This window comes from Panthera tigris, chromosome D4 (assembly GCF_018350195.1).
Source record: "Panthera tigris isolate Pti1 chromosome D4, P.tigris_Pti1_mat1.1, whole genome shotgun sequence".
In the NCBI taxonomy this organism is placed as follows: domain Eukaryota; kingdom Metazoa; phylum Chordata; class Mammalia; order Carnivora; family Felidae; genus Panthera; species Panthera tigris.
The window spans coordinates 44079315-44107105 of record NC_056672.1 but is presented as its reverse complement, the minus strand read 5'-3'; the positions used below and the strand labels follow the sequence as shown (position 1 = coordinate 44107105).

At 40.3% G+C, this 27791-nt stretch overlaps 1 protein-coding gene and 1 long non-coding RNA gene across 10 annotated transcripts in view; one reads left to right on the top strand and one right to left on the bottom strand.

Annotated features, from left to right (window-relative positions):
- Positions 1-21822, bottom strand: part of LOC122233078 — a 53962-nt gene extending 32140 nt beyond the window's left edge. The window contains exons 1-3 of one of the 2 annotated variants that reach the window (XR_006210525.1): positions 21740-21822; positions 15957-16081; positions 13336-13439 (exon numbers count right to left, since the gene is read on the bottom strand). This is a non-coding gene — a long non-coding RNA (uncharacterized LOC122233078). Of the gene's footprint in view, positions 1-13335; positions 13440-15956; positions 16082-21275; positions 21364-21739 lie in introns of those variants that run through there. The other variant, XR_006210524.1, reaches the window with a different exon arrangement.
- Positions 21484-27791, top strand: part of SLC24A2 (solute carrier family 24 member 2) — a 242301-nt gene continuing 235993 nt past the window's right edge. For 4 of the 8 annotated variants that reach the window (XM_042964396.1, XM_042964390.1, XM_042964398.1 and 1 more), the window contains exons 1-2: positions 21585-22143; positions 23973-25056. In XM_042964396.1, coding sequence (XP_042820330.1) covers positions 24127-25056 — 930 coding nt within the window. In that variant the 5' untranslated portion in view covers positions 21585-22143; positions 23973-24126. The other 4 variants (XM_042964393.1, XM_042964391.1, XM_042964392.1 and 1 more) reach the window with 4 other exon arrangements.

Below are 27791 nucleotides of genomic sequence, written 5' to 3'. Positions count from 1 at the left end.
AGAGCAAAAAATACCTGGACAATAACACCGATGTGTCCCAACATGGAAGTCTTTGGTACTCCTTGTACTCTATTGCCCATTACATGGGCTACAATTGTTATGTATAGTTTTTATGTTTTATAATCCAGTATGATCTTACGGACTTGAGATGTTGAAAAGCAAGATGTCCAAAAGCGGGATACAAAAGAACCTAATTGTTTACAAAATGTTCAAAATCTGATAAACACATATTAGAAAAATTTAAATGTGTTATATTTCCTTTAATTTAGAAGATAAAAATTAGTCTTTGCATGGGCTCCACAGAATCTGTTAGTCTCCTGAAACTTCAGGCAAAAGTCTGTGGGTTTTGTGCATAGATGCATTTTTCTAAGGATAGGTCCCACAGCACATATCTGATTCTACTAGATTAAGAACTAAAGGGATTAGTGTCTAGAAAGATTAAAATGTGGGGGAAGGAGAGAGCAGAGAATCAAACGGTCCAAATGATGCCAACAAGAAATTAATAAAGTGCTGAATTTTAAGTGAGCTAGTAATTAGGCAAGAACACCGTTTAAGGAAATTGGCCCAGGGCCATCCAATGAACTAAGCCTCCTTCCAGTTATTATTTCATTAGTATAACCAATATATCCTCAGAGGCCATATTTTATTTTCTGTAACAGATTGGAAAAGGAAAAAATCAGAGTTAGAAATATTAAGTGCCTTTTTCAGAACTTGCAGGAGAATCCCAGGACCCTTCCAGTTACTGCTTTTTGCTCGTAACCGTCTGATTATTCCCATAAAATTGAAATGGGTGCCAAGAGAGCTCTTACCCTCAAAATTTAGATGTCTTCTGTGTGTTAGGACCCAATGTTTGCAGTGATTAACTTAATGGGGAAGTTCTCTCACATTAGACAAAATCTATATTCTATCCTACCTTGAAAAAGAATGAACATTTTTTATTAACCCTCAAATTGCAGACCAATTGGTCTAAAGGACGATCTTTTAGAATTCTCTGAGTTTTCTTTTCACCAAATTTCAGGACCACATTTTCCAACTGTGTATCTGACATAATGAGAAAACAGTTTTCAGACGTGATGTTTCCGGTGTTCATCACAGTTATGCTTCATCTTTTCTATTGGAAACTTAGATATCATTTGCAAGATCCTTCCAAACAGAGGACTCATTTTTTTTATTCCACAGACAGGAACTGCTGCTACAATTAGAAAGAGATGCCTAATGTCTAAATGTTGACAGTACTTTAGTAAGAAGGCCATAAAAACAATCAGATTCTGGCACAGGTGCGTTCTGACTAACCATAGTCCCCCATGTAAGAAGACCACTCCCTCCATCCCATCCCAGAACTATAACCGACTTCCACTATCTACTTTGGAACACGGCATTAGTTGCTTATCCTGACGCCCATTCTTCCTAACTTCCCTAAGGATGGAATTCTGATTTTCAGTTGGGCATATTGTCACTCAGGACTTTTTAAATTACCTTTTACCGTGCGGGATGTGACCAAGTAAGTCTGAACAAGAATATTGATGGGTATGATAGAAAGGCTTAGAGCATACCAACATTCCCACTGAGAACAATTAGCACAAAAGAAACAAACAACAAACACGTGCATTGCCATTAAAGGATTGCTAAAGCAACCAGAATTAGGGAGACCAAGATTTTAGAGAGAGAGCAACAATGGACAGGTGAATTGAGCATTTGCAACTGCTGTTTCTCTGAGGGTATTTATCCATTTGGAGCTACACAAGAGGCTGAGAACTTAGGCTTTGCACACACAGACGGCTGCTGAGGGCCAACAGAGGAAGCAATAAAGATATTGGTGGTTTGGGAGCACCTGGATGCCTCAGTCGGTTAAGTGTCCGGCCTCGGCTCAGGTCATGATCTCGCAGTTTGTGGGTTCGAGCCCCATATCGGGCTCTGCACTGACAGCTCAGAACCTGGAGCCTGCTTTGGATTCTGTGCCTCCCTCTCTTTCTCTGCCCCTCCCCCACTCACGTTCTGCCTCTCTATCTCAAAAAAAAAAAAAAAAAAGAATAAAAAACATTAAAAAAAAAAAAAGATTTTGGTGGTTGGGGGCCAGAGAGTCAAATTTTGAGACATCATAAAACAAGACAGAGTGTGTCATGGGAGGGGAGTGGGTACAGAGAAGCAAGCCTGGCATGTGCCTGGTTTCTTACTTTAACCAGCTTCCAAATTCTGAAACTACACAGTGCAAGAGGCTATGAAGCTAAGTAGAAAACCTCTGGAAAACAGAACCAATTTTTAGTTAAAAGCAGGGATTAGAGTTCAGGACAGGACCTTCTAGAAAGAAAGGCCCAGAGAACACATCAGACTCTTAGTTGGAAGCCCTGGAGGGCTAAATATAGCTTAAGAGCAGAGGAGAATATAGGTAGAGAGGGACTTACTAAAACTGCATAGCTCAGTGCCTAAATAGGAAAGAAAATGGTGAACACTTTCTGGAAAGAGATAAAATTGTCTGGAAGCTATATAGTAATAAATGGTGTTTGGCATTCAAGCAAAATTATTACACATGCCAAGAGGCAGCACACTATGACTTGAAATGAAGACAAAAATTAAATAACAGAAGCAGAACTACAGGTGGTTCTTATATTGGAATTGTCAAAAATGTTAAAATAGCAATGACTAATATGTTAGACAGAACTGATGAAAAAATGAAGAATTTCATCATAAAATTATAATCTATAAAAAGGCTCAAATGGAAATTCTAGGGCAAAAAAGCCCAATACTTGAAACTCAGGTTTGCCAGCCAATTAGATATAGCAATAAAGAGGATTAGCGAGGTGGAGACAGGTTGCTAGGAAATATCTAGAGTGAAGAAATAAGAAAAAAAAAAAGGATTAAAAATTTAGAAGAGTATAAGACACACATAATTAACAACAACAACAACAACAACAACAACAACAAATGGAACTGTAATTGGATTTCCAGAAGGAGAGAAGAAAAAATATGAGGAAAAAAAAAATGGAGAGATCATGGTCAAGAATTTCCCCAAATTTTGGTTGTTAGGAATGTTCCCAATAACCATATTTTATTTCTGAATTTAAAAGAAGAAAAATGTGGTAAATATTGTAAATACCTATTTAGCCAAGTATTCTACAAGTTTTCTCCATTTCTTCCTGTGGGCCTCACACATTGCTTGTTAAGGTTACCCTTAACATTGGTTATTATGCGGCTCAAAAAATTATTATTGTCGTAAGATCTCATTGTCCATTTTGTTTGCTAACAGGTTACTGGTTTTATAAAATAGAGCTCTGAATTTTGTCATGGTTTTTCTTATAGCCAGCTACTTTACAGGATTCACTATCTGAATTAACACTCCCCTTTCAAATATTAGGATGTTTTATTATCTTGGGACACATGAGTACACCTTCTTTCTACTTCAGTATGCATGTGTGTAATCCTAACATACTGTTGGATCCCATTTCCACCCACGTATGACCCTTAAGGCTGATCAGTTCAAGTTCTCAAAATAGTTCTGTTTTTCTTTCCTATTTATACAGATTTTTAAAAACACCTGGTCTTTATAAACAGATCAATCTTTATAAACAAATTAATCTTTATTAATAGATTAAATAAAATACCTACATATATGAACTTTCTGTGTCCCACCACGCACTGAGGTCCTGCTTTGGATATCCAAGCTCCCTGTGTGTGGTACCTGCTCTCCTGAGACTGTGCTTTGCCCAGCTGCAAAGGGCTGCCGGAGGAGGGGGACGACGCTGTGTTGGGGTATCTAAGCCAACTTTACCTTCTACCTGGAACCTCATATCTGCAATTCAGGCCTTCCTTACTCACTCAGGGCTAAATTTCTTCTATTTCCTATAGTTCCAGTTGGCAGTCTTGTTTTCATGCCCCAGGGACATAAATAAAATCGGAGTTGCCCAAAGTGTGGAATGTTTTGGAGGCTGTTGATTAGTGTGCTGAGAAAATAGCTTTTTGCCAGGTAAATGTTATCAAATTCCTTACAATTTTAAAGTTTGTCTTTGTATTCTGTTCCATCTCAGAGCATTTAATTGGTTCCTATGTAATAGAAAAATCCCACAGGGTTTCGTGTCATTTTAAAATTTATAGTTGAGGGTTTTTTTTTTTTTTTGCTTTTATTTGTTTATTTTTGAGGGAAACAGAGACAGCGTGAATGGGGGAGGGGCAGAGAAGGAAAGAGAGAGGAACCCAGGCAGGCTCCATGCTGCCAGTGCAGAGCCTGATGCGGGGCTTGAACTCAGGAAACCATGAGTCCATGACCTGAGCCGAAACCAAGATTCAGACCCTTAACCGACTGAGCCACCCAGGTGCCCCAATAGATTTGTTTTTTAAGATAGGGAGATATAAAGAAGGAAACAAAACAGGAGCCAATCATTCTATCCCTCATATAACTCCTGTGGTCATTAAAAAAAATAATAATAATACATGTATATAATTAGAAAGTAAGTGACAGAAGAACAAAAAAAAAAAAAAATGGGAAGAGTATACTCCTTAACTAATTTATTTGCAAATATATAACTAGTGATCATGGCTGAACCAGAAGTAAAACTCAGATGCTGCAGTCTTTGGAGGTCAATAAGCCCTCATTGTGGGCTGGATAGTGTTAAAAAAAAAAAAGACAAAATGCCCCAAATGGAGTCACTTGTGCTAAGCCGTATCACCAAGCCAAGACTTAACACCTAACTTAATTATAGCTCCAACCTCTTCCAGGAGTGGAAACTTCTACCAGTCAATCTGGAATTACCTGATCAGCACTAGTAAGGTGCTCTGCCTGATAGATCCTTGCCATCCCACAAAGGAAGGTGACCTTGCCTGAAACCATCTGCTTTTTGCTTTTATAACTTCCTCATCCTGCCCTCTTCTGTCTATAAGTCTTTCTATTGCTAGATGGGATGCTGTCCAATTCATGAATTGTTGCATAAAGCCTGTAAGATCAAGAAATTTTACTCAGTTGAATTTTGGTTTTTAACAATAGAAAAACCTTCTTAAATAATCTTGAAATGTTCACTTCCCACATTGTATCAGAAAACTCTTGTTCTTAGAGTTGTTAATCATTATTCTAAGACAGTGAGTTTTATGGTCAAACGCTCTTTATGTAAATGTCATCTATTTCTTTCATGGGAGTTCTAATTTCATTACTCACATGCCTTTTAAAAACAGACTGCATGAATGTCCTTCAAATTTACCAAAGATGAGAGAGAATACTGCAGTAGTTTCACAAACATCGTCTAATCTGGTAATGCTGACACTATCATGGTCGTTTTATTTCGGGCACATTCCAGCACAATCTATACTTAACTATAAAGAAAATAGTAACTATTTCTTCTAGGAGTGTGAACAAGATCTAAAAAGAACCCACAAAGATTACTCAGTATAATCCCCCATCTATAGGGAGTCCTTAGGGGGCAGAACCCAAATGTATCTACCTGTGTTTCCCTCATATTTCCTTCTATTTACAATTTGCTCTATAAATGCTCTCTGAATTGACTGGAAGTCATAACCATTCAGAAGGGATGACTACACCTAAGGATTTTTCAGGGGGTCATGCTGTTCTGAGGCCCTGACTCAAAACAAATGAAGAAGCAGAGTCACAAGGTTTGCACTGGTGTAAAGGAGCCCTTACACAAGGGAACTCAAAGGACTTTGCAATGTCACAGGACAATCTGTTTGTTTGTTTGTTTGTTTGTTTGTTTGTTTAAAGCAGATGCCGGGGCGCCTGGGTGGCTCAGTCGGTTAAGCGGCCGACTTCGGCTCAGGTCATGATCTCGCGGTCCGTGAGTTCGAGTCCCGCGTCGGGCTCTGTGCTGACAGCTCAGAGCCTGGAGCCTGTTTCAGATTCTGTGTCTCCCTCTCTCTGACCCTCCCCCGTTCATGCTCTGTCTCTCTCTGTCTCAAAAATAAATAAAACAAAAAATAAATAAATAAATAAAATAAAGCAGATGCCATTCAGTAGCCATAAAGCATGAGATGAGGTGGGGACACTGTCTGCAGTTTGAAATGGCAGATTTCCTCCAAATACAATTACCATTTAAAACACTCTCATATCCATTTTTATTCAAATATGCCACCTTTGTAGTCATAGTAACCCTTTTATATTTAGATTTGGTTGCAGCCACTAGTCTACTTGAGCCATTCATTTTATCCCCCCTCCTAAAGGTACTAGGCTTCTCTCCCCTTTGTTCTTTCTAATAGAATCCACTGTTGCACTGTTTTCTTCTAACATATTGGTTCACCCTACAGGATGTGAGGAAAGCAAAATAAAATCTCATATTGAACAACAAAACTAGGAAACAGTTTCCTGGACTAACAAAAGGCTAAATGATGTTGCTGTGTTGGGATACATGGAAGGAGCCAAATTCTTACATACATTTCAAACCTACAACCTTCCTTTTGTTCCTTGTCACCATAAAGATACACCAGTTAACAGATTTAAATTCCTGAGATTATAAATGGTCCCATTTGGATTATAAAATTCAAGGGTCAGAACAGCAAGACTGTTTCCAAAAGAGGACAGAATCCAAATGAGTCCATTTTCTGTTTTTTGTTTGTTTGTTTGTTTTGATTTATAAAGCAAAATCTCAAGTGAGACAGAAAACATCATGTAAAATTAGCATTTTCCCCTGTATTTCTCTTTCAGGATCTGTTTTGACATCTGATGTTATGTTTACAGAAATGGATTTTCATTCCATTCTATTTGGAAAGAGGCATCAAAATTCAGAACAGAAGAAACCTCAGTTTATCTCATCCAGAGCCTTTATTTTGCAGGTGAGAAAACTGAAGCTGCAGAGGGTGAGGGACCTACTCAGGGGTAATATATCCAGTTAATGGCTCAAGTCAAGCCATTCCTGATCTGTGTGTTCTTTCCATGGCATGCCCAGTCTTCACACCATGCTCTACCAAAGTCCTTAAGACTTTAAATTTCAGGATTTTATATCTTGCTATGATTTTTCCAGATAATTAAATTTAAAAATAAAATTAAATAATATACTTTAGCCTAAATTATCCTAAAATTTTATAAGTAGCCTGCCCTTTCTAATTTCATCTAGTTTAGTAATCAAAGCCAGGGTGAAATGAAGAAATGGAAAACTTTTGATTTAATTTATGGGAGGACAAAAATTTTTCATTCATTCATTCATTCATTCATTCATTATACAAGCCTCTATCTATAGTGACATTTTAGATAAGACAATTTACTGGTAAGCTAATAAACCTTAAGTCTCAGGGACTCACAATTGCTAGGCTTCTTCTAGGGTCCTATGACTAAGTTTATATTTTTCTCAGGTCCATAAAAGTGTTTGAGTTTCAGGCTACACAATACCTGGACCTAACAGTGGGAAAAAAATTTACCAAGTTTATAATTGGGTTGCATGTGAAGGCATTGGTTCACCAAGAACTAATCATGGTAACCTAACTGCTTTTCCTCTTTTGATTCCTTACCAGCTTAGTACAAGAGATTGAAATCACTCACTCATGTAACGTGTGTTTATCAAGAGCTTTCTGGGTGCCAGACACTGTTCAAGGGTTTGGGAATAACACAGTAACACAGTACTGGTCCTCATAGGGCACAGTGCAATGGACTTAGCCATATATTCCTTTTTTTTTTTTTTTTTTTTTTGAGACAGAGAGAGACAGAGCATGAGCAGGGGAGGGGCAGAGAGAGAGGGAGACACAGAATCTGAGCAGGCTCCAGGCTCTGAGCTGTCAGCACAGAGCCTGACGCAGGGCTCTAACTCACAGACTGTGAGATCATGACCTGAGCTGAAGTCGGACACTCAACCCACCGACTGAGCCACCCAGGCGCCCCGTTAAATAAGTTTTCTAAAATGTATTTTTGAGTAAGATGAAGTTATGTGTTCTGCATGATTACATTATTAGGTAGATTTCTTATTAGAGGAATGGCCAACATTAAAGAATTGATTAATAGATTCATGTAAACTTGGACAACAGTCTTTAGGAGAAAAGCACAGGGAATATCAGTCAATGGTATTACCTTATTCAATTATTTTACTAACAATCTGAATGTAAAACACAAGCATCTTTATTAAATGTACAGCCAAAGAAGGTAAGTCAATATGATGAATGACAAAGTCACGACTTGTCAATATTTTCCATGAAATGTAGGTGGGCTTTCATGAAATGCTATTCCATTATCGACAGCATTACGCCCCTTTATTACACTGTGTTGACAGATGTTAAGAATAATATGTATGTTTTCAATCACTGTGATAGTTTGCCAAATTAATGCCAGTTTTAATAATTGAAACATTTCTTTCTTATAAATTTTTTTAATGTTTATTTATTTTTGACAGAGAGAGAGAGAGAGAGAGAGAGAGAGAGAGAGAGAACATGCACAGGCAGGGGAGGGGCAGAGAGAGAGAGAGAGTAGGTGACACAGAATCCAAGGCAGGCTCCAGGCTCTGAGCTATCAGCACAGAGCCCTTACATGGGGCTCGAACACATAAGCTGTGAAAGCATGACCTGAGCTGAAGTCGGACACTTAAATCACTGAGCCACCCAGGTGCCCCATTTTCTTTCTTATAAAGTTCAAGAAAGTACTGACATCATTTATTAAAACTAAGTCTCCAAACATCTAAAAATAATTAATAGAATATACCATATCAATACAATAAAGTACAATGACCACATGATCATCTTAATTGATGCAGGAAAAGCATTTGACAAAATCCAGCACCTCTTCATGATAAAAACATTCAATAAACTAAAATAGAACAGAACTTTCTCAACCTGATAAAGGCCATCCATGAGAAATCCCCAGCCAGCATATATTTAAAGATTGAACACTTTCCCCGAGAACAGGAAAATCCAGCTTTTGTCACTTCTATTCAACATGGTACTGGAGGTTCTAATCAAGGCAATTAAGAAAAAATGAAATAAAAGTCATCTTTATAGGAAAGGAGGAAGTGAGACTCTCTATTTACAAGTGATATGATATTGTATACAGGCTATCCCTAAGGAATCTGCCAAGAGACTGTTAGAACCAATAAACAAGTTCATCAAGGTTGCTGGATATAAGATAATATACAAAAATTAATTGTATTTCTATACACTAGTGATGAATAATCCCAACATAAAATTAAGAAAACAATTCCAGGGGCACCTACGTGGTTCACTCAGTTAAGTGTCCAACTCTTGACTTCTCCTCAGGTCATGATCTCTTGTTTTCGTGAGTTCGAGCCTCGCGGTGGGCTCCATGCTGACAGCTCAGAGCCTGCTTGGGATTCTCTCTGACTCTCTCTCTGCCATTCCTCTGCTCAATGCTCTCTCTCTCTCAAAAATAAATAAATAAACTAAAAAAAAAAAGAATATAAGTCCATTCATAATATCTTTGAAAAAAAAATGAAATACTTATGATTAAATTTTAAAGAGATATAAAACAGTACTCTGAAAAGCTACAAAACAATGTTGAAAGAAAGAGACCTAAATAAATGGAAAGAATTCCCATATTCATGAATTGAAGGACTTAATATAGAGCAATATTTCCCAAATTGATCTACAGATTCAACACAATCCCTATCAAAATCCTAGGTGACTTCCTTGCAGAAATAAATGAGCTGGTCCTACAATTCATATGGAAATGCACAGGACCCAGAATAGCCAAAACAATATTGAAAAAGAACACTATTGAAGGACCCACGCTTCCTTATTTTTACACATCAGATGTTTTAGAACACCATTCATTGACGATATCATTTCTTCTTCACTAAATAATATTTCTTCTTCACTAAAAACAATTGAATTGTACATTTAAAAAATATAAATTTAATGGTATGTGCATTACATCTCAGTAAAGACATTTTAAAAGCCCTAATTTTCCAATTCATTTCAAAATGAATTTTTTCATTTCTCAAATATTTAACCACCCTCTTTCATAATTTCTAATAATGGCATAATTTCCAAAGCTGCCAATTGGGGTTCAAATATCTTTCTAATTTTCATTATTTTACTTCCCATCTCTTCTAAAATATTGAGTAATTCTCTCTGATGTATATTTGATGAATAGTAGTATATAAAAAGTTATTGGGAATATATATTTTATATCTTTAATTGCATCATCCAGAAATTATTGAATATGGTTATTAATACCAAATTAAAATATTCAGAAAAAAATTTCAACTATGGTTAAAACTCCATATTTTCTTCCTAACATTATACTAGGACATATGTATAAAGTTCAGTAGAGTTTTTTATGTCAACATATTTCATTTCTCTCTGGCACCACCAACAAAAACTTTCATAGCATTTCAGATCTTATTTATGTCAGCTCTTTATGACATATTTATGTCAGCTTATTACATCAATATTGAAAAGAAAAAATGTTTCCAATTTTCTTCAAAGTACTGAATTTTTCATTTAGAGGAAATTACTCTATATTTACATAGAGCAACTGAAACATCATCAATAATGATTGAAATTTTACTGTCTTGATTTATGTTTTCCAAAAAGTAGTTTCCTCTTGTCAGTACACATGTTTTTAGCAAGCCAGGACTACAGATACAGATTATAATTACGTATCTATATTGATGTTATTCTTTTTTCACAGTTCTATTAGATATTCATGCCTAAAAATGTCTATTATTTTTTAGGATTTTCAAGTGACTTCATTTACTTTGTCAAGAATTTGACTTTTCAAACTTTTGAAAATTTTATTGAATTTTTATTGAACTTCTGAATTTTCACTATTGCACTCACTCTTGATATTTACTTAAAAAATTTTTTTTAATGTTTATTTTTTAGAGAGAAAGAGATAGCGTGAACAGGGAAGGGACAGACAGATAGGACAGAGGATCCAAAGCAAGTCCTGTGCTGACAGCAGAGAGCCCAATGTGGGGTTTGAACTCACAAACCATGAGATCATGACTTGAGCCAAAGTCAAACACTTAACTGACTGAGCCACCCAGGCGCTCCCACTCTTGATACTTAAAAATTTTTTTCCTTAATGAGGACCACAAATTTCTTTTGTTTAAATCATAACCTATTCATTGTATTTAAAAGAAATATTGAGAAACAAATCCAAACTTTGTTGTCCCTTCATTCTAGGTATTTCTATTCAACATTTTGTGATAAATCCTTACATTTCAAAACATTAACGTATACACTTTCACAAGAATTGCAACATGGTAACTATAAAAGACAAATAAAAAACACTATTTAGATGCAATAGCAACTATAATTCCAGGATGAAGATAAACTGGTCATTCCCCCAAATCACAGACAGTTTTAAAAAGAACACACAATCTATCTGCACTGTTTCCTGGACTTTGGCCAATTGGTTATAGAGCTATCATTATTTCTCAGATGTTGTTACAATGGGTGGCCATTTATCAAGAGTTGTTGAGATATTCTACAATATTTCACTAGAACTAGTGAGTGTATATAATAGTTTATAGTAAATAGTTTGTAACTAAAATATATTATAGTTTAAATAAATGCCTATCGCTATTGCTATAATAAAATTTACCAAGTGGTATAGAAATATTTCAGTATTTTAATAACCAGTCTGGCCTTTAACCATCGATCCTAAATCTTCATGGACTGTTGTGTGTAAGGGACAAGAAAATTGTTCTTTTTAAAAAAATTTTTTTTTTTAACATTTATTCATTTTTTGAGAGACAGAGAGAAAGCAAAAGCAGGGGAGGGGCAGAGAGGGGGGAGACACAGAATCCGAAGCAGACCCCAGGCTCTGAGCTGTCAGCACAGAGCCCGATGCGGGGCTTGAAATCATGAAACGCAAAATTATGACCTGAGCCGAAGTTGTATGCTTAACCGACTGAGCCACCCAGGTGCCCCAGAAAACTACTCTTACTAAAGGACATTCTGCATTAAACTCTGGTATGTGCCTCATATGGAAAACTGACAAGACAGGAAGTATTTGAGGGAAGACAGTGACTCTTCCCTAATACTTTTGCTAAGGACTTAGCCAAGACAAGACTGGAGATTCATTCGTCCTCCCTGTGGATTAATTACAAGGTGGAATCGCCACTGGCTATTCGGAAAAGTAGAGATAACCCGGGAAGAGCATCAGCAGAAAAGACATCCTTGTCATTCCACTCATTAGAGAAAGGCATGTGTGACTTCCCAGAGTTCCCAATAGTAAGAAAGATACTTCAAGATAAACAACAGGGTCTTTCCACACTGAGTTATGTATATAACAATGTCCATTGCAGTGCTGTCTATAATTGGAAAACAACAACAGGGTAATTGGGGAATTGTTACATAGGTTGTGATCCACCCATAAGGTATTATGTAGCCCTTTAAAAAAAGTGGTCTTTCAGTAAAGGTAGTAGCATGAATGTACGTCTACATTTGCCTCACTGAACGCCTCCAAATCAACAAAACAAAACAAAACAAAACAAAACAAAACTATGTAGTGAAGGGAATCCCATCTACAATGAACACAGGATATGGCCCTATCCCAAACTATCAATGATAAAGAATTTCTGTAAAATAGTGATATTTGGACAAATTAAGTGAGAATTCCAAAAAACGAATAGACAATGTTCTAGAGCTCAATGATACTCCCTCAAAACAAGTGACAAGGCATGAGAAATCTAATCTCTTGCTTGAAAGAATAATTAAAGTAGGCTAAATGAGGGGATGATATAAATTAGTGCCATAGTTTCATGTCATAGACCAGCAAGGCTGGAGTAGTCAGAATGTGGGCAAAGCTTATTGTTTTCTCGGACTTGGACTACCTACACATCCCACCCCATCAGCAAATTCACATCTACCTGAAACTTCAGAACGTGACCGTTTTTGGAAATAGGGTCTTTGCAAATGATATTAGCTAAAGATTTCGAGAGGAAATCATCACAGATTACAGTGGGTCCTGAAACCAATGACTGGTGTTTTTATAAGGAGGGGAGAGGATATAAAGAGACAGACAGGAACAAAGTTCACATGAAGAAAGAGGCAAAGAATGGAGCGTTGCAGCTCTAAACCAAAGAATGTCAAGGTTGATTTGGCATTGATTTCAGACTTCTAGCATCCAGAACTGTAAGAGGGTAAGTTTCTGTTGTTTTTTAGGCTACCAAGTTTGTGGTAATTTGTTTTGGCGGCCTGGGGAAACTAATATGCCACATAAATAAACTGGAGTGTGATAAAGGAGAGAGGGAGGGACTATCAAGCAGATTTGCAGTGCTGACCAAAGTGGATTGAATAGAAATAAACACCAAATGGCTAAACACAAAACATCTGTGATCTATTAGCCTTCATTATGAACCACAAAGGAAGACTGAACACTGTCTCCAGCTGAAAGCTAGTGAGTAAATGAAGACCTCAGTCCCACAACTGCATGGAACAGAATCCTCTCAATACCTGAATGAGCAGGAAACAGATTCTCCCCTTGAGCCTCCAGAAAGATTGCCTTGCTGACACCTTCATTTGTAGCTGAGACTATCCTGGACCTCTGACCTAGAGAACTGTAAAGATAATAAATGTGTTAAGACACTAAGGTTGTATTGTTTCTTTTTTTTTTTTTTTAATAACAGCAATAGAAAACTAATTGAGCAAGGATACAAGCTGGGGCCGAAGACAGAAACCCTCACTGAAAGTCTTATAAAGAAGCAATTACATCTCCAAACGTCCTTCCCCATCCTGTGTAGCTAGAAGATGGCCCCTCTCTACTTGGCAGAAGATTGGAGGTTGACTCTCTGAAGAAGCTCAATCAGAATTATCTGGGACATAGGGCAAAGCCATGGTCAAACGTGAGCTACCTTCAAGTCTATAAATTGAATGATGAAGCTCCACCAACTGCTTTTCTTGCTCAGCTCCCATAATGCTGGCAGCTAGGAATCAATACCTCTGACAGGAGCTTGGAGAACTCCCCCACGCGAAAATTGATCAGCCAAAGAGAAGTTATGTAGAGATATTGACACATGTGTCTCCCACAATGGAATGGTTGAGTCCTGACTTGATCATCCGTAGCAAAGCCTTCTTCTTGACAGGTCCCATCCAAATGGGAGCTTTGAATTGCATTTTAGTACCTCACTCTTAATTATTTTTTTTAAGATTTTATTTTTAAGTAATCTCCACACCCAACATGGGGCTCGAACTGACAACCCTGAGATCAAGAGTCGTATGCTCTACCGACTCTTAATTATTAACAGACACCAAAGGACACCAGACATTTTAGAAAACTAGGCCAGAATAAACAGCAAAAAGCAACTTGTAGGAAAACGAACCTTCAAGAAGAAGAAAATGTGCAATAAGCTAACAGAAACATTCTCTTTCATTCAAAGATTTTATTGAACCCCTACTAGGCACTCATTGTTCTAGGTGTTGAACATAAAGTAACGAACAAAGCAGTGAAAGTCCATAGCCTCATGAGGCTTACATTAAGCAAGGGAAGAGAAGCTGCTAGACTAGGACTAAAAGCAGAGAACTATATATGAAAGAAATAGTTAAAGGACAAGATAGAACTTTTAAAAATTAAAACTACAGGGGCGCCTGGCTGGCCCAGTCAGTGGAGCATGCAACCCTTGATCTTGGGGTTGTGAATTTGAGCCCATGTTTGGTGTAGAGATTACTTAAAAAGAATATCTTTAAAAATTAAAATTAAAAAAATACAGTAAGTGGGTTCTTTCTTTTTCTTTCTTTCTTTCTTTCTTTCTTTCTTTCTTTCTTTCTTTCTTTCTTTTTGTTTTTACTACTAGAAGGGTTAAACGATAATGCTGAAAACCTCTTAAGAGATAGAAAATGGAGAAGAAAAAACATTTCTTAATTAGAGGATCAGGCAAGGAAGGCTGGGCAGGAGATCCAGGAGTGATGTCTCCTGAGAGGGAAACACGAAACTGGCAGATCAACCAAGATGTTCGAAAATCCTGAGGGAAAATGTACAGTTCCGCCAGAGAGTTTGGGGTGAATCTGTATACTATACAGCTCAACTGATGATTATACTTGCATAATGCAAAGGATGAATTATTGACTAGAGGTGTGACTTAATTTATTCAAAATGGTGACACAACTATATTGAAGGGATGGAGAGAGAGTTACATTGAGATGAGGGCTTCAGGGCGTGAGGGGGGAGGACACTATAAGAGGAAGAAATCTTTTCCTTTCATAATAGGAATTTGATAGCTAGCATCCAAATCGGAAAAATCAAGTGATAACAAAACAAGTCTACTACTTTGAAAGAGAATGGGCTCAGTATGTCACCTGTCTTCCATCTTGATTTTGAACAAATTGAGAAAGAAGCAGAAGGGAGTGGCGGGCAGAAGAGAAACTATCACTATTATTACCCATAAAGGCTAAGTTGGGCAGATGGTGAACAGGAACCCCAGACAGACTTATTAACTGAGTCCCATTGTTGGGCCAGGGAAGCCTGTTCCATGGTATCAGTACCCCCAAACTCACCACCACATATACATTATTTGGAGGGGGAGGGGTGTTGCTGAACGGAACAGCTTGAGACCCTTGAACTGGGGAAACGATTTGTGATGCACTCCTTTACTTTCACGTGTTGAATAAAACAACTATTTTACTTCCGCGTTACAGTAGCACGTTCCTGCTGGCTTGTCCTAAATACGGATGAGGCTCAAGGCACACATCTCTTCTTTCCCAATATTTTAAACTCTATTTTATATTGAAATTCTGAGCCAGAGACAAGTAAAGAGAGAATGTAGCTTAAGAAGGAAGGCAGCAGGAATACAATTTTTCTGAGCTGTCAGGTAAACGTGCTCCTTGCTTGCCCCCTGAATGGACGGTCCTGACTGTGCCTCTTCCCCAGCAGCTCTCCTTTTGCCAGTATTATTTATCCTTATCTCGTTGCTGATGTGGCTCTAAGACAGGGAGGGGCACCCTGGAGGTCACTCAGGAAGTCCCTGCTAGAATTGGGAAAACAGTCAGGGCTTTCTGTCAGGACACTCCAGGTCCCTTGTTGGAATCGGTAGTCCATGTTCCCTCCCTCCTCTTAAGCCCTGCCCCAGCACTGTGCCTACCTTGGTGGCCGAGCTGAGCTGGTGTTGCAAAGAGAAACTCAATTCTTGTGCTTCTTGAGCATTTAAGCCCGGAAAAATTCCTGTCCCTAATGTAAGAATCACAGGCATTCAGCATTTCTCATTTCCTAAATAGATAAAAAAAGAAGAAAGAGCAAGAATTTGGGTGTGTTGCTTTAAGTGCTATTGCAGAAACCACTGTCAAAAGCAAAGAAGCCTGTACTCACATCCCTCAACCCCACAGATACTTTTTCCTGCTTTTATGGTTTATGCTTTTATGGTTGAACCGGAAGGGGAGAGCCGATGTCCAAAAAAATGAGACAAATGCAAAGGAAAACAAAGTCAACCCAGAGGTGGAGAGCCAAAGAACATTTTTCAGAGAACATGTGGATTTTATTTTGGTATTTACACCTGTGATTTTTAAATAAGGAAAACAGGTCTTAGGAAGTAGAAAGTTATGCTAGATTATAGACCAGCTGGCAGTAAGTAGAAAAAACCCAGAGGAATTACCTAAGGATATGATCACAACACAAAAAATGCAACTAACTCTTAGGCAGGGACTAAAAATCTCAGTCACAGAAAATGAGGATTAGTAGAAAGAACTTGGGCATTCGAACCAATATGGGGCAAATGAGAGCCACTTAATATTGGGCAAGCTGCTTTAACCTTACTGAGCCTCGGTTTCTTCATCTGTAAAATGGGAATAATAATAGTGATAAAAGTCAGGAGATTGAAGAGATAAATGAAAACTTGTCGTTCATAGCAGCTATGTAACATACGTTAGCTCCTTCCAAGCTGAAGCTTTAAAAACAAGTACAAGATTTGCCATGCATCTTTTTTTCTCCGATGGCAACTGGCAGTGTTGCAGAGAGTGACCAGCTTGGAGCCAGGAGTGAGCACGACATTGCAAAATTCACAAAGAACAGGTAGCATAAGTAAGAAAGAAAAACCTTTGTTTTTAGCCACTGTGAGTTTTGAGCTCTTTGTTACTGCAGCATAACCTGATTCATTCTCCTTTAAGTAATTTCATTTGCCACCAACTCATTAATTCCTGCCACATGTATGTGTTAAACAAATGCCAAGCCCTGTGTTACATGCTGGGAAATGTCTGAAATACTGATTCTTGCCCTCAAGAAGCCCAAAGGAAGGGGGAAAGAGAAGGGTCATTGTCAGGAGTCTTTTAAAAATATCCCCCCCTCCCTGCCCCAGTTGAGTCTAATATTTAATGAGAGTCAAGGATGAGAGTTACTGCTTTTGTGCACATGGAATCCTTCCTCTATGTCCTGATTACCTGCAGATATTGATAAAAGAGAAGGTAGAGATTGTAATAAAAGAAAGGAAGAAAGTAGTGTGGTGGGAGAGAATGAAAAAAGAGGTAGTTAAACTGACAAAGTAAAAACTGAATATTCCATGTTGTCTCTTGGTTGCCCACAACTTCCTGGCTCTGTTATCTCTCTCTTCCACTTTCCTCTGATGAAAATTTACTAGAATGTTTTTCCTTTACAATGAATATCAAGTCAAAAACAATAGAAAATTGCTTACTATCATTATAACTTTAGATCCATTTACTGTGTAAAACTTCTCAATTTATTATGAAGAAGATGTAAAATAAAAAGCCGAACAAATAAATTTCTAATGGTGAATTTGTAAGTACAGTGCCAACTGGGATGTCATTTTAGAAGGAAGCAAGGGGAACTTGCCAATCCTATCATAAACCATGCCGTCCTATGTTTCTATGTGAAAATGATATTGAGGCTTAGTAAATTATTAACTTGTATCCCTTTGGCAGTTTTCATTAAGGTTTTTCTCTGAGGTTTTATCTTGTCCTTTTGTTTAGAACCTATTCCTCTGTTTCTTCGTTTCCCTTGACTCTCTGTATCAATTTCTTTGCATTAGATAAAATAGCCACGTCTTCCCTGTCTGGAAGGAGTGGCCTCATCTAAGAGATGAACTTTATCGTTCAACCCTGTCCTAGCTCTTCACTGTCTCTCAAACTTTTGTGATTGTCCAAGCAGCCTATTTTATTTGTAATGGCTCCTAGTACTTGAGGGTGTGCCAAGACCCTCGGGCACCGGCTTTTAAAGTATGCAAGTCCTATGGGACCGTAGCCATAAGCCCACCAGTGCTAAGTGATCTTAGATGTGTACCTTGGGCAGCCGTCACAAAAATCGGGGCTCCAGGCAAGTGTATGGGCCTCTATGGGAGATACCTGAGAGCTGTAGCAAGGGAGAAGGAGAGCACAGAGGCGGTGTGCACTGACCTAGACCCCTGGATGTCTGCCAAACCTCAAGCCCGCCCCTCAGGCGGAAGTTCCAAGACAAGCATATATAGGCCTCTTTCACAGAAAGACTGAGTGTGTGTTTAAGGCTGCTGTCGGCCCGTGCCCTGGGGGGAAGGGCGGGGCGCTGGCCAAGAACTCTCTGATTTTCCCAGGCCTGTGGGACCCAGAAATACAAGCCCCCCCCCAGCCACCCCAGCTACCCCAGCAGGTGATCAAGTCGGGGAGGGGGGGTTCCCTGCAGCAGCTGCAAAGCACAGGGCACCACAAGTGAAAACTGGGGCACCAGAGGTGTGTAAAAGCTCTCCTCCAAGAGACACTGGGGCTGTGGAACGCCCCAGGGGGCAAGTATAAAGATGGAGCCCACAGGCTAGAGCCAGGCACAGGGAGTCTGTAGACATGACACCCCACCAGGAAAGAAAAGAGTCTGGGGCTAAAAACAAACACACAAGGGCGCCTGGGGGGCTTCGTCGGTTGAGCCACCTACTTCGGCTCAGGTCCTGGATCTCCGGGGTTAGTGAGTTCGATACCCACATAGGCCTCTCTACTTGTCAGCACGGAGCCCGCTTTGGATCCTCTGCCCCCTCTCTCCACCCCTACCCCGCTTGTGCGCACTCTCTCTCTCTCTGTCTCTCTTAAAAATAAACAAACATTTAAAAACAAACACATAAACCAAAAAAAGATGGCGCCACCGCGGCCTGACCCAAGGCAGAGGGAGGGCGCTAAGATGGCACCGGGTAGTCTCTGACCCAGGAGAGCATCGGGGGCAGCCCCGATATGCGTGTCAGACAGGATGCCTGCCCCTCACGGGGAAGTTCCAGACATGCACGTGGGGCTCCCCCACATGAAGTCCAGGCACCCCTTACCCAGGGCTTCTGCTCTGGGCCCTGGGGCGGCTAAGTCCGAAACAAGTGAGCCCTTTAAGAGCTGTTTCTCAGATCATTACAGCTTTGTGGGGCTCAAGAGTGCGACCCCCCATGGGTGTTCAAAGCTAAGTGTTTTGGGGGCTCGTCTCCCAGGTACAGGTGTTTAAAGTTGGGGTGCCTGATAGGGGGTTCAAACCTTTAGCTCCTGAAGGAGACGTCCAGCGTTTTGTGTTCCCTCCTGACTGTGGGTCCATGCACTGAGGGTGGGGTTTGTGGCAAGACTGTGTCCCAGCCTCTCTTAGCTGACACATAGTCGCTCGGCCAGTGTTTCTGGGTTGTTTGGTTTGCTTTGGTTTTAGCTTTTCAGAAGAAATTGTTCCCCATGTAGCTGTAGATTCAGCGATTTCCTGGGAGGAGGTGAGTTCACCATCCTCTTGTGTCGTCGACATCTTGAACCAGAACCTGGTTCCTTTCTCCCTTTGGCATTTTTATATTAAAACTCCCATTTTAGTGTAAGGATGATCCCACGCCTTTCAAAATTTGTTGTTGAGTTTTGAAAGGCTCCCCTCCAGAATTATAAGAGCTCAACATTCTTAACTAGTAATTACCAAGGATTCCTATAAACTCTTATGTTCAAAGAAATCGCAGTTAATAAAAGGGTAAATAGAATGCCAACTCAGGTTTGTACTTATGCAGGTTTCTAAAAATAAAGAGTTGGCTTTTTATGGTCAGAGGAATATTTCTTTACATTTTTTATATGTTTTTATTTATGAGAGAGAGAGAGAGACAAAGAGCAAGCAGGGGAGGGGCAGAGAGAGGGAGATACAGAATCTGAAGCAGGCTCCAGGCTCTGAGCGGTCATCACAGAGCCGGATGTGGGGCTCCAACTCATGAACCACGAGATTGTGAGCTGAGCCAAAGTCAGAGGCTTAACCAACTGACCCACCCAGTCGCCCCAATTATAGGAATATTTCTAAAAATATATCACAATCTTTTTCTCTTGTGCAGAAACTTACATAGAAGATACCCCTGCCCCCTGCACTCCTCCCCCATTGTAGCCAGAGGCACCCACTGCATCAGAGAATGTTACATGTTAGACCAGAAAAACAAAGACAAAGGCAGGGTAAAAGTATAGCCTAATTGGTTACCCTGAAGTCTATTTTGAATAAAAAAGGTGGAATAAATGCATGATTATTTTCTTTTTTCTAAAACAGCTTCAAAATAATGAATTCGTTCCCTTTTATCTCTCAACAGTGACCAATCGAGTTGGTTGAGAGTCGTTAGGAACTTATAATCATATTTGATGTGTTTAAAACAATTCAATTATTACCAGTTTTGATGCTCAAAATGACCCATCCTTGCCCAGTGGGAGTCTATTTTAACTGATTCTTCAGTCTTTTCGACACAACCCTAGTAGTGGTTGATAGCTTCCTTGCTTTCTGTAAATATTTATAGATAAAATAATATGTCTGAGATTTGCTTTAAAATGATGGCACAGGAGGATGGCTGGGTTACTCGGTCAGTTAATCGTTGGCCTCTTGATCTCAGCTCAGGTCTTGATCTCAGGGTGGTGAGTTCAAGCCCCATGTTGGGCTCCACACTGGAGCCTACTTAGAAAAATAAAATAAAAATAAAGTAAAATGATGGCACACGAAAAAGAGGGATAGATGACACACGGTTGGCCATGACTTGCCAACTGTTTAAGCTGGGTGATGGCCACATGTTGGTTCATTACACTATTCTCTTACAATTGCACGTGTCTGAAATTTCCAAAATAAAAAGTAAAGATTTTAAAAGTTCAGCCTATGACTTCCAAAATAGGACCCTGAAATCCTTAGCAAGACAGTCTTAAATGCCTGGTTTTGAGGGGAGAAAAAGGAATTTGTAAGTTCCCGAGGCTTCTCTTGACTTATCAAGCGTAAGTGTACAGGCCTGAGGATAGGATTTTAGTCAAAATCAGAGGTAGTGAGCTTTCTAGATATGAGGACCATCCCCCAGTCTCAGGAAGGCATGAAACCTTCTTTCTCTAAGAAAACAGGAGGAGCGTGGAGGGTGAGGAGTAGCAAACGGTGAGGTGAAAGCCCCAAAGGTTTTTCCTTGGGGGACCTCTGGACAGTTTTGGTGGTGGTGGCAGGGCTGGCTAAAAAGGGGCTTCCCTCAGTAACCTGTTCGTCTCACCTTCTTCCACTCTATAGCCCAGATTCTTGCCTCTAATCCCCAAAAAGGCGGGCTCAATTACTTGTGGTCCGGGTAATCTTGCTTTCCAAACAGGGCAGGAAAGAGCACTGGGCAGGGAGTCCAGATGCCAGCATTTCAACCCCGTGACTCAAAATGACACTGTGTCGTGGGTCTCTATTTCATCACCCATTAAATGAAAAGTCAGTCTGTAAGACCCAAGACCCTTCAGGGTCTCAACCTTCCAAACCTTAGACTTCAGGAACCCTGGGCCTGAACACACAGCCCTGCAGGTCTTTATGCCTTTTCACTACCCGCCTTTTCCACCATTATACACTACATGGCCTCCTAAAGAAATATGTGACTGCTGTCACTTTTTGCAGATAATTGGGAGAGGAGGTGCCCGGCATAGATAACCCCAAAGTTGGCAGCACTTTCAGGCTTTGGGAATCAGGCGCGTCACCGACCTGTACGATTTCTCCTCTCTGTCCTTGCTCGCCTGCAAATCCTGACCCCCGTCCCCACTGCGGAGAAATCTCCTAAGAGACGGCTGCCGGCGTAGCCTCTGCGCGCGGGAGGCGTGGGGCGGAGGGCGCGGGAGCTGAGCGCGCTGCGGCCACGCTCCCCGCGCAGAGACGAGAGGGAGGGGCCGGCGGGGGCCGGGCAGCACCAGAGGCGGCGCGCGGCGCTCGCTGAGGCTCAGTCTCCTCCCGAGCCCAGCCCTGGCCGGCGAGAGCGGAGGCGAGCGCGAGCCGGAGCCGGAGACCGGGCCTCGGACCAGGGAGGCGGAGGGCCAGAGAAGGCAGCGGACCGGAGCGGAGGGTCGCGCTCGGGCCCCCCCGCCGCGTTCGCGTTCTCCTGGCGGTTCCCGGTAAGTGCGGGCGACCGAGTCCCCGCCAGTGTCCAGGTTCGGTGGCCGCAGTGGTCGTTGTCCCCGGATCCGGTTGCGCGCATCCCGCTGCAGCACCGCAGGCTCACAGGTGGCTCCGCGGTGGACGTGGGTGCCCCAGGCCTCGCAAGGAGTTAGCTAACTCTCTCCGCTCCGGGGCGCAGTTTCCGAGCCCCTGCTTTCCCGACGCCGACTGCCCTCGCTTCCGCCTCGGAGGTGGGTGGCGCGGCGGGGCAGGGCCTGCCGTCGGGGTAGACTTGCAGAGGGACGCTCCCCTTCCCCAACCCACCCACTAACGATTCGGGGAGATGCGGGCCAAGCGCCTTCCCAAGCTCTATCCCCGCTCGCTAGCGGGGTGCCTGTCCTTTAGTTTTATTTTCCTGTTAGCCCACCAGGGAAAGTTTGGGACCACAAAAGGCAAAGTTGGGGCGCGGCTGGGGGTGCACTTCCCCGGCGGAGGCAGCTTCCTTGGGGCGAAGCGGCTGGTTTGCAGGTGGAGCCGGGTCGCTGGAGCTGATCCTGCACCCTGAGAGTCGAGTCTGTCCCTGCCCTGTTGGTGGCCCTGGCCAGGCATTGTGACAATCCCCGGAGCGCTGTGAGTCGCTTAATCTTTGGTGCTAAGCGTCGACATCTGCAGCCAGCCGAGAATCTCTGTGATGGGTAGCAGCATCTTAGCCTGGTTTGACTTGTGTTCTTGCTCTGCTCTGCAAACCTGAGCTCCAGCTAATCTCAGTGTTTAACTGGCGTGGTTTAATTAGCTTATTTTACACCTGAGATGATCTCAGCGAGCCTGTAAAATGAAATCGTTGATATAGAAAGCAGCAACAACAGTGTTGTTAAAGAAAAATTTAAATGGGAACCTTCAGAATATCCTCTGTCATGTCTAGATATTTTACCCATCTCTGTGGGATAATGAAAACTGCTTGGATATCTAACCTACTAGAAGACTCAGTGTTGGGGCTATTTTTGGCAGATTTTGTGGACAGAGGCATTGCTGCAACTTGCATATTGTTTATGAAATACACATTCAGTCTCTAAAAATAACCTACTTATTAGGAGTTGTTTGTTTTACTATGTTGTCTCTTTTACATGACTAAAGGTTGTTTTTAAAAATAAGCTTTAGCTGAAAATAATATAATAAAGACGTTTAGGGAAGACAGTTTGTGTCACCAGAACATTCTTCTGTAAACTTAAATTTTTAAAGGGTCATTTTTCTGCATCAGACCTAGGAGAGGCTTTTCATGAAAAATAAGATGCTGAAATCCTTATGTGTACAGGAAAAGAGGGACTATCTCCTCCGACACTCAGTGCTTTCAAATGATAGATTAAATCAGAAAAGTGTGCCTTTAACTGGAATTATATAATTGGACTAAAAGAAAACATAATGAATAATTATTGGTTGTCGAGTACTTAGTTCTAAAAGAAGTGTTATATCACGGAGAGGTTATTTGTTACATGATTAAAGGTGGGATAAACTGATAGATTTCCATCTATAAATTTTTTATATTTAACGCACATCCACATAGGTTAACACTGGATTTACTAAAATGTTTGAGTTTATACATACATGATCGTAAGTGCTCACTGTGTGCCACGTCTTATTCTATGTGCCTCCCCCTCAAAGCAATCCTTGGTGGGAGGTGCCATAATTGTTCTTATTTCTGAGATAGGGAAACTGAGGCACAGAGAAGTTAAGTAAATTACCCAAGGTCAAACACAGGATAGAACTTCATCGTACTTGCAGAGCTCTTTTTGTAGAAGAGACCTATGATTTTGTGATTTACTTATCCTTGTTTTAATTTTTATTTAAGCATAAATGTCGAAAATATTTCCTGCGAAGCGTAAGATTCTCTGATTGTGAACGTGCCCCACACGCACCGTTGACTATAAAGTGAAGAAAAGTATGAGAGAGCCATCTGGTTAAGTCTCCACTTTGAAGACCACCACATCCCCAGAAGACCCAGGATGGATCTGCACCAAAGCACTGCCATCACTTTCCTTGAGAAATGGTGTTTGGATAAGTCACTGTCTGGCTACAGGAGACATTATAGTGTCAGGAAAAAACTGAAGTTAATTCGAATCGTAGGCCTTTTCCTGGGCCTAGTAGCCATTAGCACTGTCTCATTTTCAATCAGTGCCTTTTCTGAGACAGAGACAAAGAATACGGAAGAGGCCGTTGGCGCAAGTGGCCCTAAGGTAGCACACGGTTACCATCAAAGAACTCTCTTAGATTTGAATGACAAGATTCTGGATTATACTCCACAGCCACCTCTTTCTCAGGAAGGCAAATCCGAGAATACAACAGATCATGCCCAAGGAGACTACCCAAGAGACATCTTTTCCCTCGAGGAGCGAAGGAAAGGCGCCATCATTCTCCATGTCATTGGAATGATCTACATGTTCATAGCTTTAGCCATCGTCTGTGATGAGTTCTTTGTTCCTTCTTTAACTGTCATCACTGAGAAATTGGGCATCTCTGATGATGTGGCTGGAGCCACCTTTATGGCTGCTGGGGGCTCGGCCCCAGAACTTTTTACATCTCTCATAGGGGTGTTTATTGCTCACAGCAATGTTGGCATAGGCACAATCGTGGGCTCAGCAGTGTTCAATATCCTTTTCGTTATTGGCATGTGTGCTCTGTTTTCTAGAGAAATCTTAAACCTGACATGGTGGCCGCTTTTTCGGGATGTGTCCTTCTACATCGTTGACTTGATCATGCTGATCATATTTTTCCTGGATAATGTGATCATGTGGTGGGAAAGCTTGCTTCTCTTAACAGCTTATTTTGGCTATGTGGTTTTCATGAAATTCAACGTCCAAGTAGAAAGATGGGTGAAGCAAATGATAAATCGCAATAAAGTCGTCAAAGTGACAGCACCAGAGGCCCAAGCAAAGGTTGGTGGTGGTGGTTGTTTATTTAATATTCTGAACCATTGTTTTGGAGATCTACCACTTTTTTAATGTGATGATGTTTTAGGCTATAGATGATAGCAGAGTGCTTTCTGCAGTTCTGTGGTAGCCAGACTGATGGCAGGGGGAAAACGTATTTTCGGGATATTTTTGTAGATACCTTCTAAATTCTCAAGCTACTTGCTTCAGAGTAAAACATTTATACATGTAGGTTATGTAAGTGTCCCAGTGTGGACTCAGCAGTTATTTACCTCTGAAAGTAGGCACAATGATTTTTGTGAGTAATTTAATTTTCATGGGAAAGTATGTGTATGTAGCCTAGAAAATTGCAGGTATTTTTTTTTTCAAGTAGGCACATGAAAATGATCAAGAACCATCTCTGAAGACATTTAAGGAAGAAAGTCTGTGTAACCAGTACTGTGCCTTTAGGGCAACAGCAGGGCCCAGAAGGACTGGTTATTAGCGTGGTCATAGCTATTTTTCTTGATCCACACAATAATCTTCAGATCACTTGACCAGAAGCTGGTCAGGATCCATGAAACGGAGTCATTGCCAAGCCCTGCTGCCTCCATAGCTTGATGGCCCATTTTACATGCTATGATAAACATGACCCAAAATAATTTTACAGTGGAGTTTGAGGGAGTTTTAATGATAAGAGTGGCCATCCTTCCATGCGGGTGGTGAGCAAACTGGTATAGGGCTGAGAATAAATTGATCTACAAAAATGTGAACTAATTTTTTAAAATAATGGTTAAGCAACATCAATACAATTTTTATGTTAAGTATAGTAATGAAGTTTTGATTTATATCCTAACATTGGAATGTTGTCTCTGAATGTGATTTTAAACAGAAAACCAAAATACATATGCAGATTTTTCATACTAGCATCTGGGGAAATTCTCGTGTATGCAAAAAACAGATGTTGACTGGAGGGTGAGATATTTTGTCCAAAATGAAAAAAATATTCATTTGATATAATTCCTTTATGTTCAGGTTGGATGACCATCCATCATGTTCTGTAGCAGCCAGACATTTAAGCAAAGTGCAGTAAAAAACAAAAACAAACAAAAAAAACCCACTATTCATGTTCCTGTGTATTACATGTAAAAGAAAAATGTTTTCTACTGTTATTTTTCTGACATTTCACTCAGTGTATGGTTGTTAGCAACTGTAGTAAAAGAAAAAAAAAACATTTAGCAGTAGACATGGCAAGTAAGCATTCAGATGTGAGAACTGAGTACATATCCTTGAGGGCATCATTGGACCCCTCTCCCTGCTCTAATTTTGTAGCCAAAGGATGATCTCTCAAGCCGGACTGCTCATTTGAGCAGTTTGCATTAATAATCTATGTGTTTATTCCAGTTAGAGTACTGAACAATTGCCAAGGGAAAGGCATATTTGTTAGAGGCAAGGAAATGATTTGGTGTCTTTTAAATATCCTGGGCACATCAAGGGTAAAAAGTCTTTTCGAAGGCTCAGTAGATTTGTGTTTTGTTACACAACAGTGGAACTTCATTAACTTAATCACAGATTCTGCTGAAGGTTATATTGACAACATTTATGAAAAAGGAACTTGCACTTGCAGAGCAATCCAGTAGTGTATTTAAGATCGCAGGGGGATTTTGTATTCTGATTGGAGGAGGAGCTGGTTCTCTGCATTTGGGAATAACTTTTTAAATACAGCTTACAGGCAGTATTTAATCTATTGTAAACCACTCATTAAAGTAGCTCTGGCAGTATCTTTACCTACTATAGTAGGTGACTGTCTTGTCATCTTTATGATATTTAAAATTCAGCAACTTAGGCTGACATTCCTTAACAGTTGTTATTCAAATCCGTAATTTTGTGCTATTCTTAATCTTGTGCATTTTTTAAAAGAAAGCAGATTATGTTCATGTCTATTTCTCCTGTTTCTGATTTCCCCCCAAAATGTGTTCATTGTATTATTTCCCCTTTTTGCACTATATAGCTTTAATTTATTCCTTTTAATCACTATTTCTTCTTTTGGCATTCAGTAACTAAATTGAACTATAAATTATCATGGGAGTAGGATTTTTCTTTAAACATAGCTATGTCTTGTTTGGTGTTCCTCAAAAATGCTAGAACACATGTTTAGGTGGAACAGTGTGTATTGATGTGTGATTTCCTTCTGGAAATTTCACTTTGCCAATTTCACTTTGGAAGTATTGTTGGATTTTTTTTTTCAGCAGTTGGTCTGTGTCCTGTGCCTGATTTCAGAATCTTATGGAGGCTTTGCTGCCCAAGCATTGAACATAACGTGTCCCAAAGAAGGATGAGTCCTTGAGTGTGGTTATCTAGTTTTCTTTTTGCAGAGTTGTTTTCTGACTGCATATCCCAACTATCCTACAGAAGTCAGTGCTTCTGATAACATCAGAACACTCAGAAAAAAGACGCTAAACCAAACGCAATTCCAATGAGGTCTTCATAGAAAGGAATGTGATGCAAAAGAATTTAGGAAGCAAAATAGTGAGCATGTGTTCATGGTCTTATTTGTACAATTATCGAGCAGGGGAGTTTGAGGAACTAGAGGAAACATATTTTAGATATTCTTGTACAAATCATCAGTGCTTCTTGCTAAAAAAATCAACTCTGCTGGGCTCTTTGTGTTAAACTGTTTTGGAAACTACTTGTTTCATAGACAAGTTGAAGTTTTGATTTATATCCTACCATTGGAATGTTGTTCAAATCCTAATTTGGTT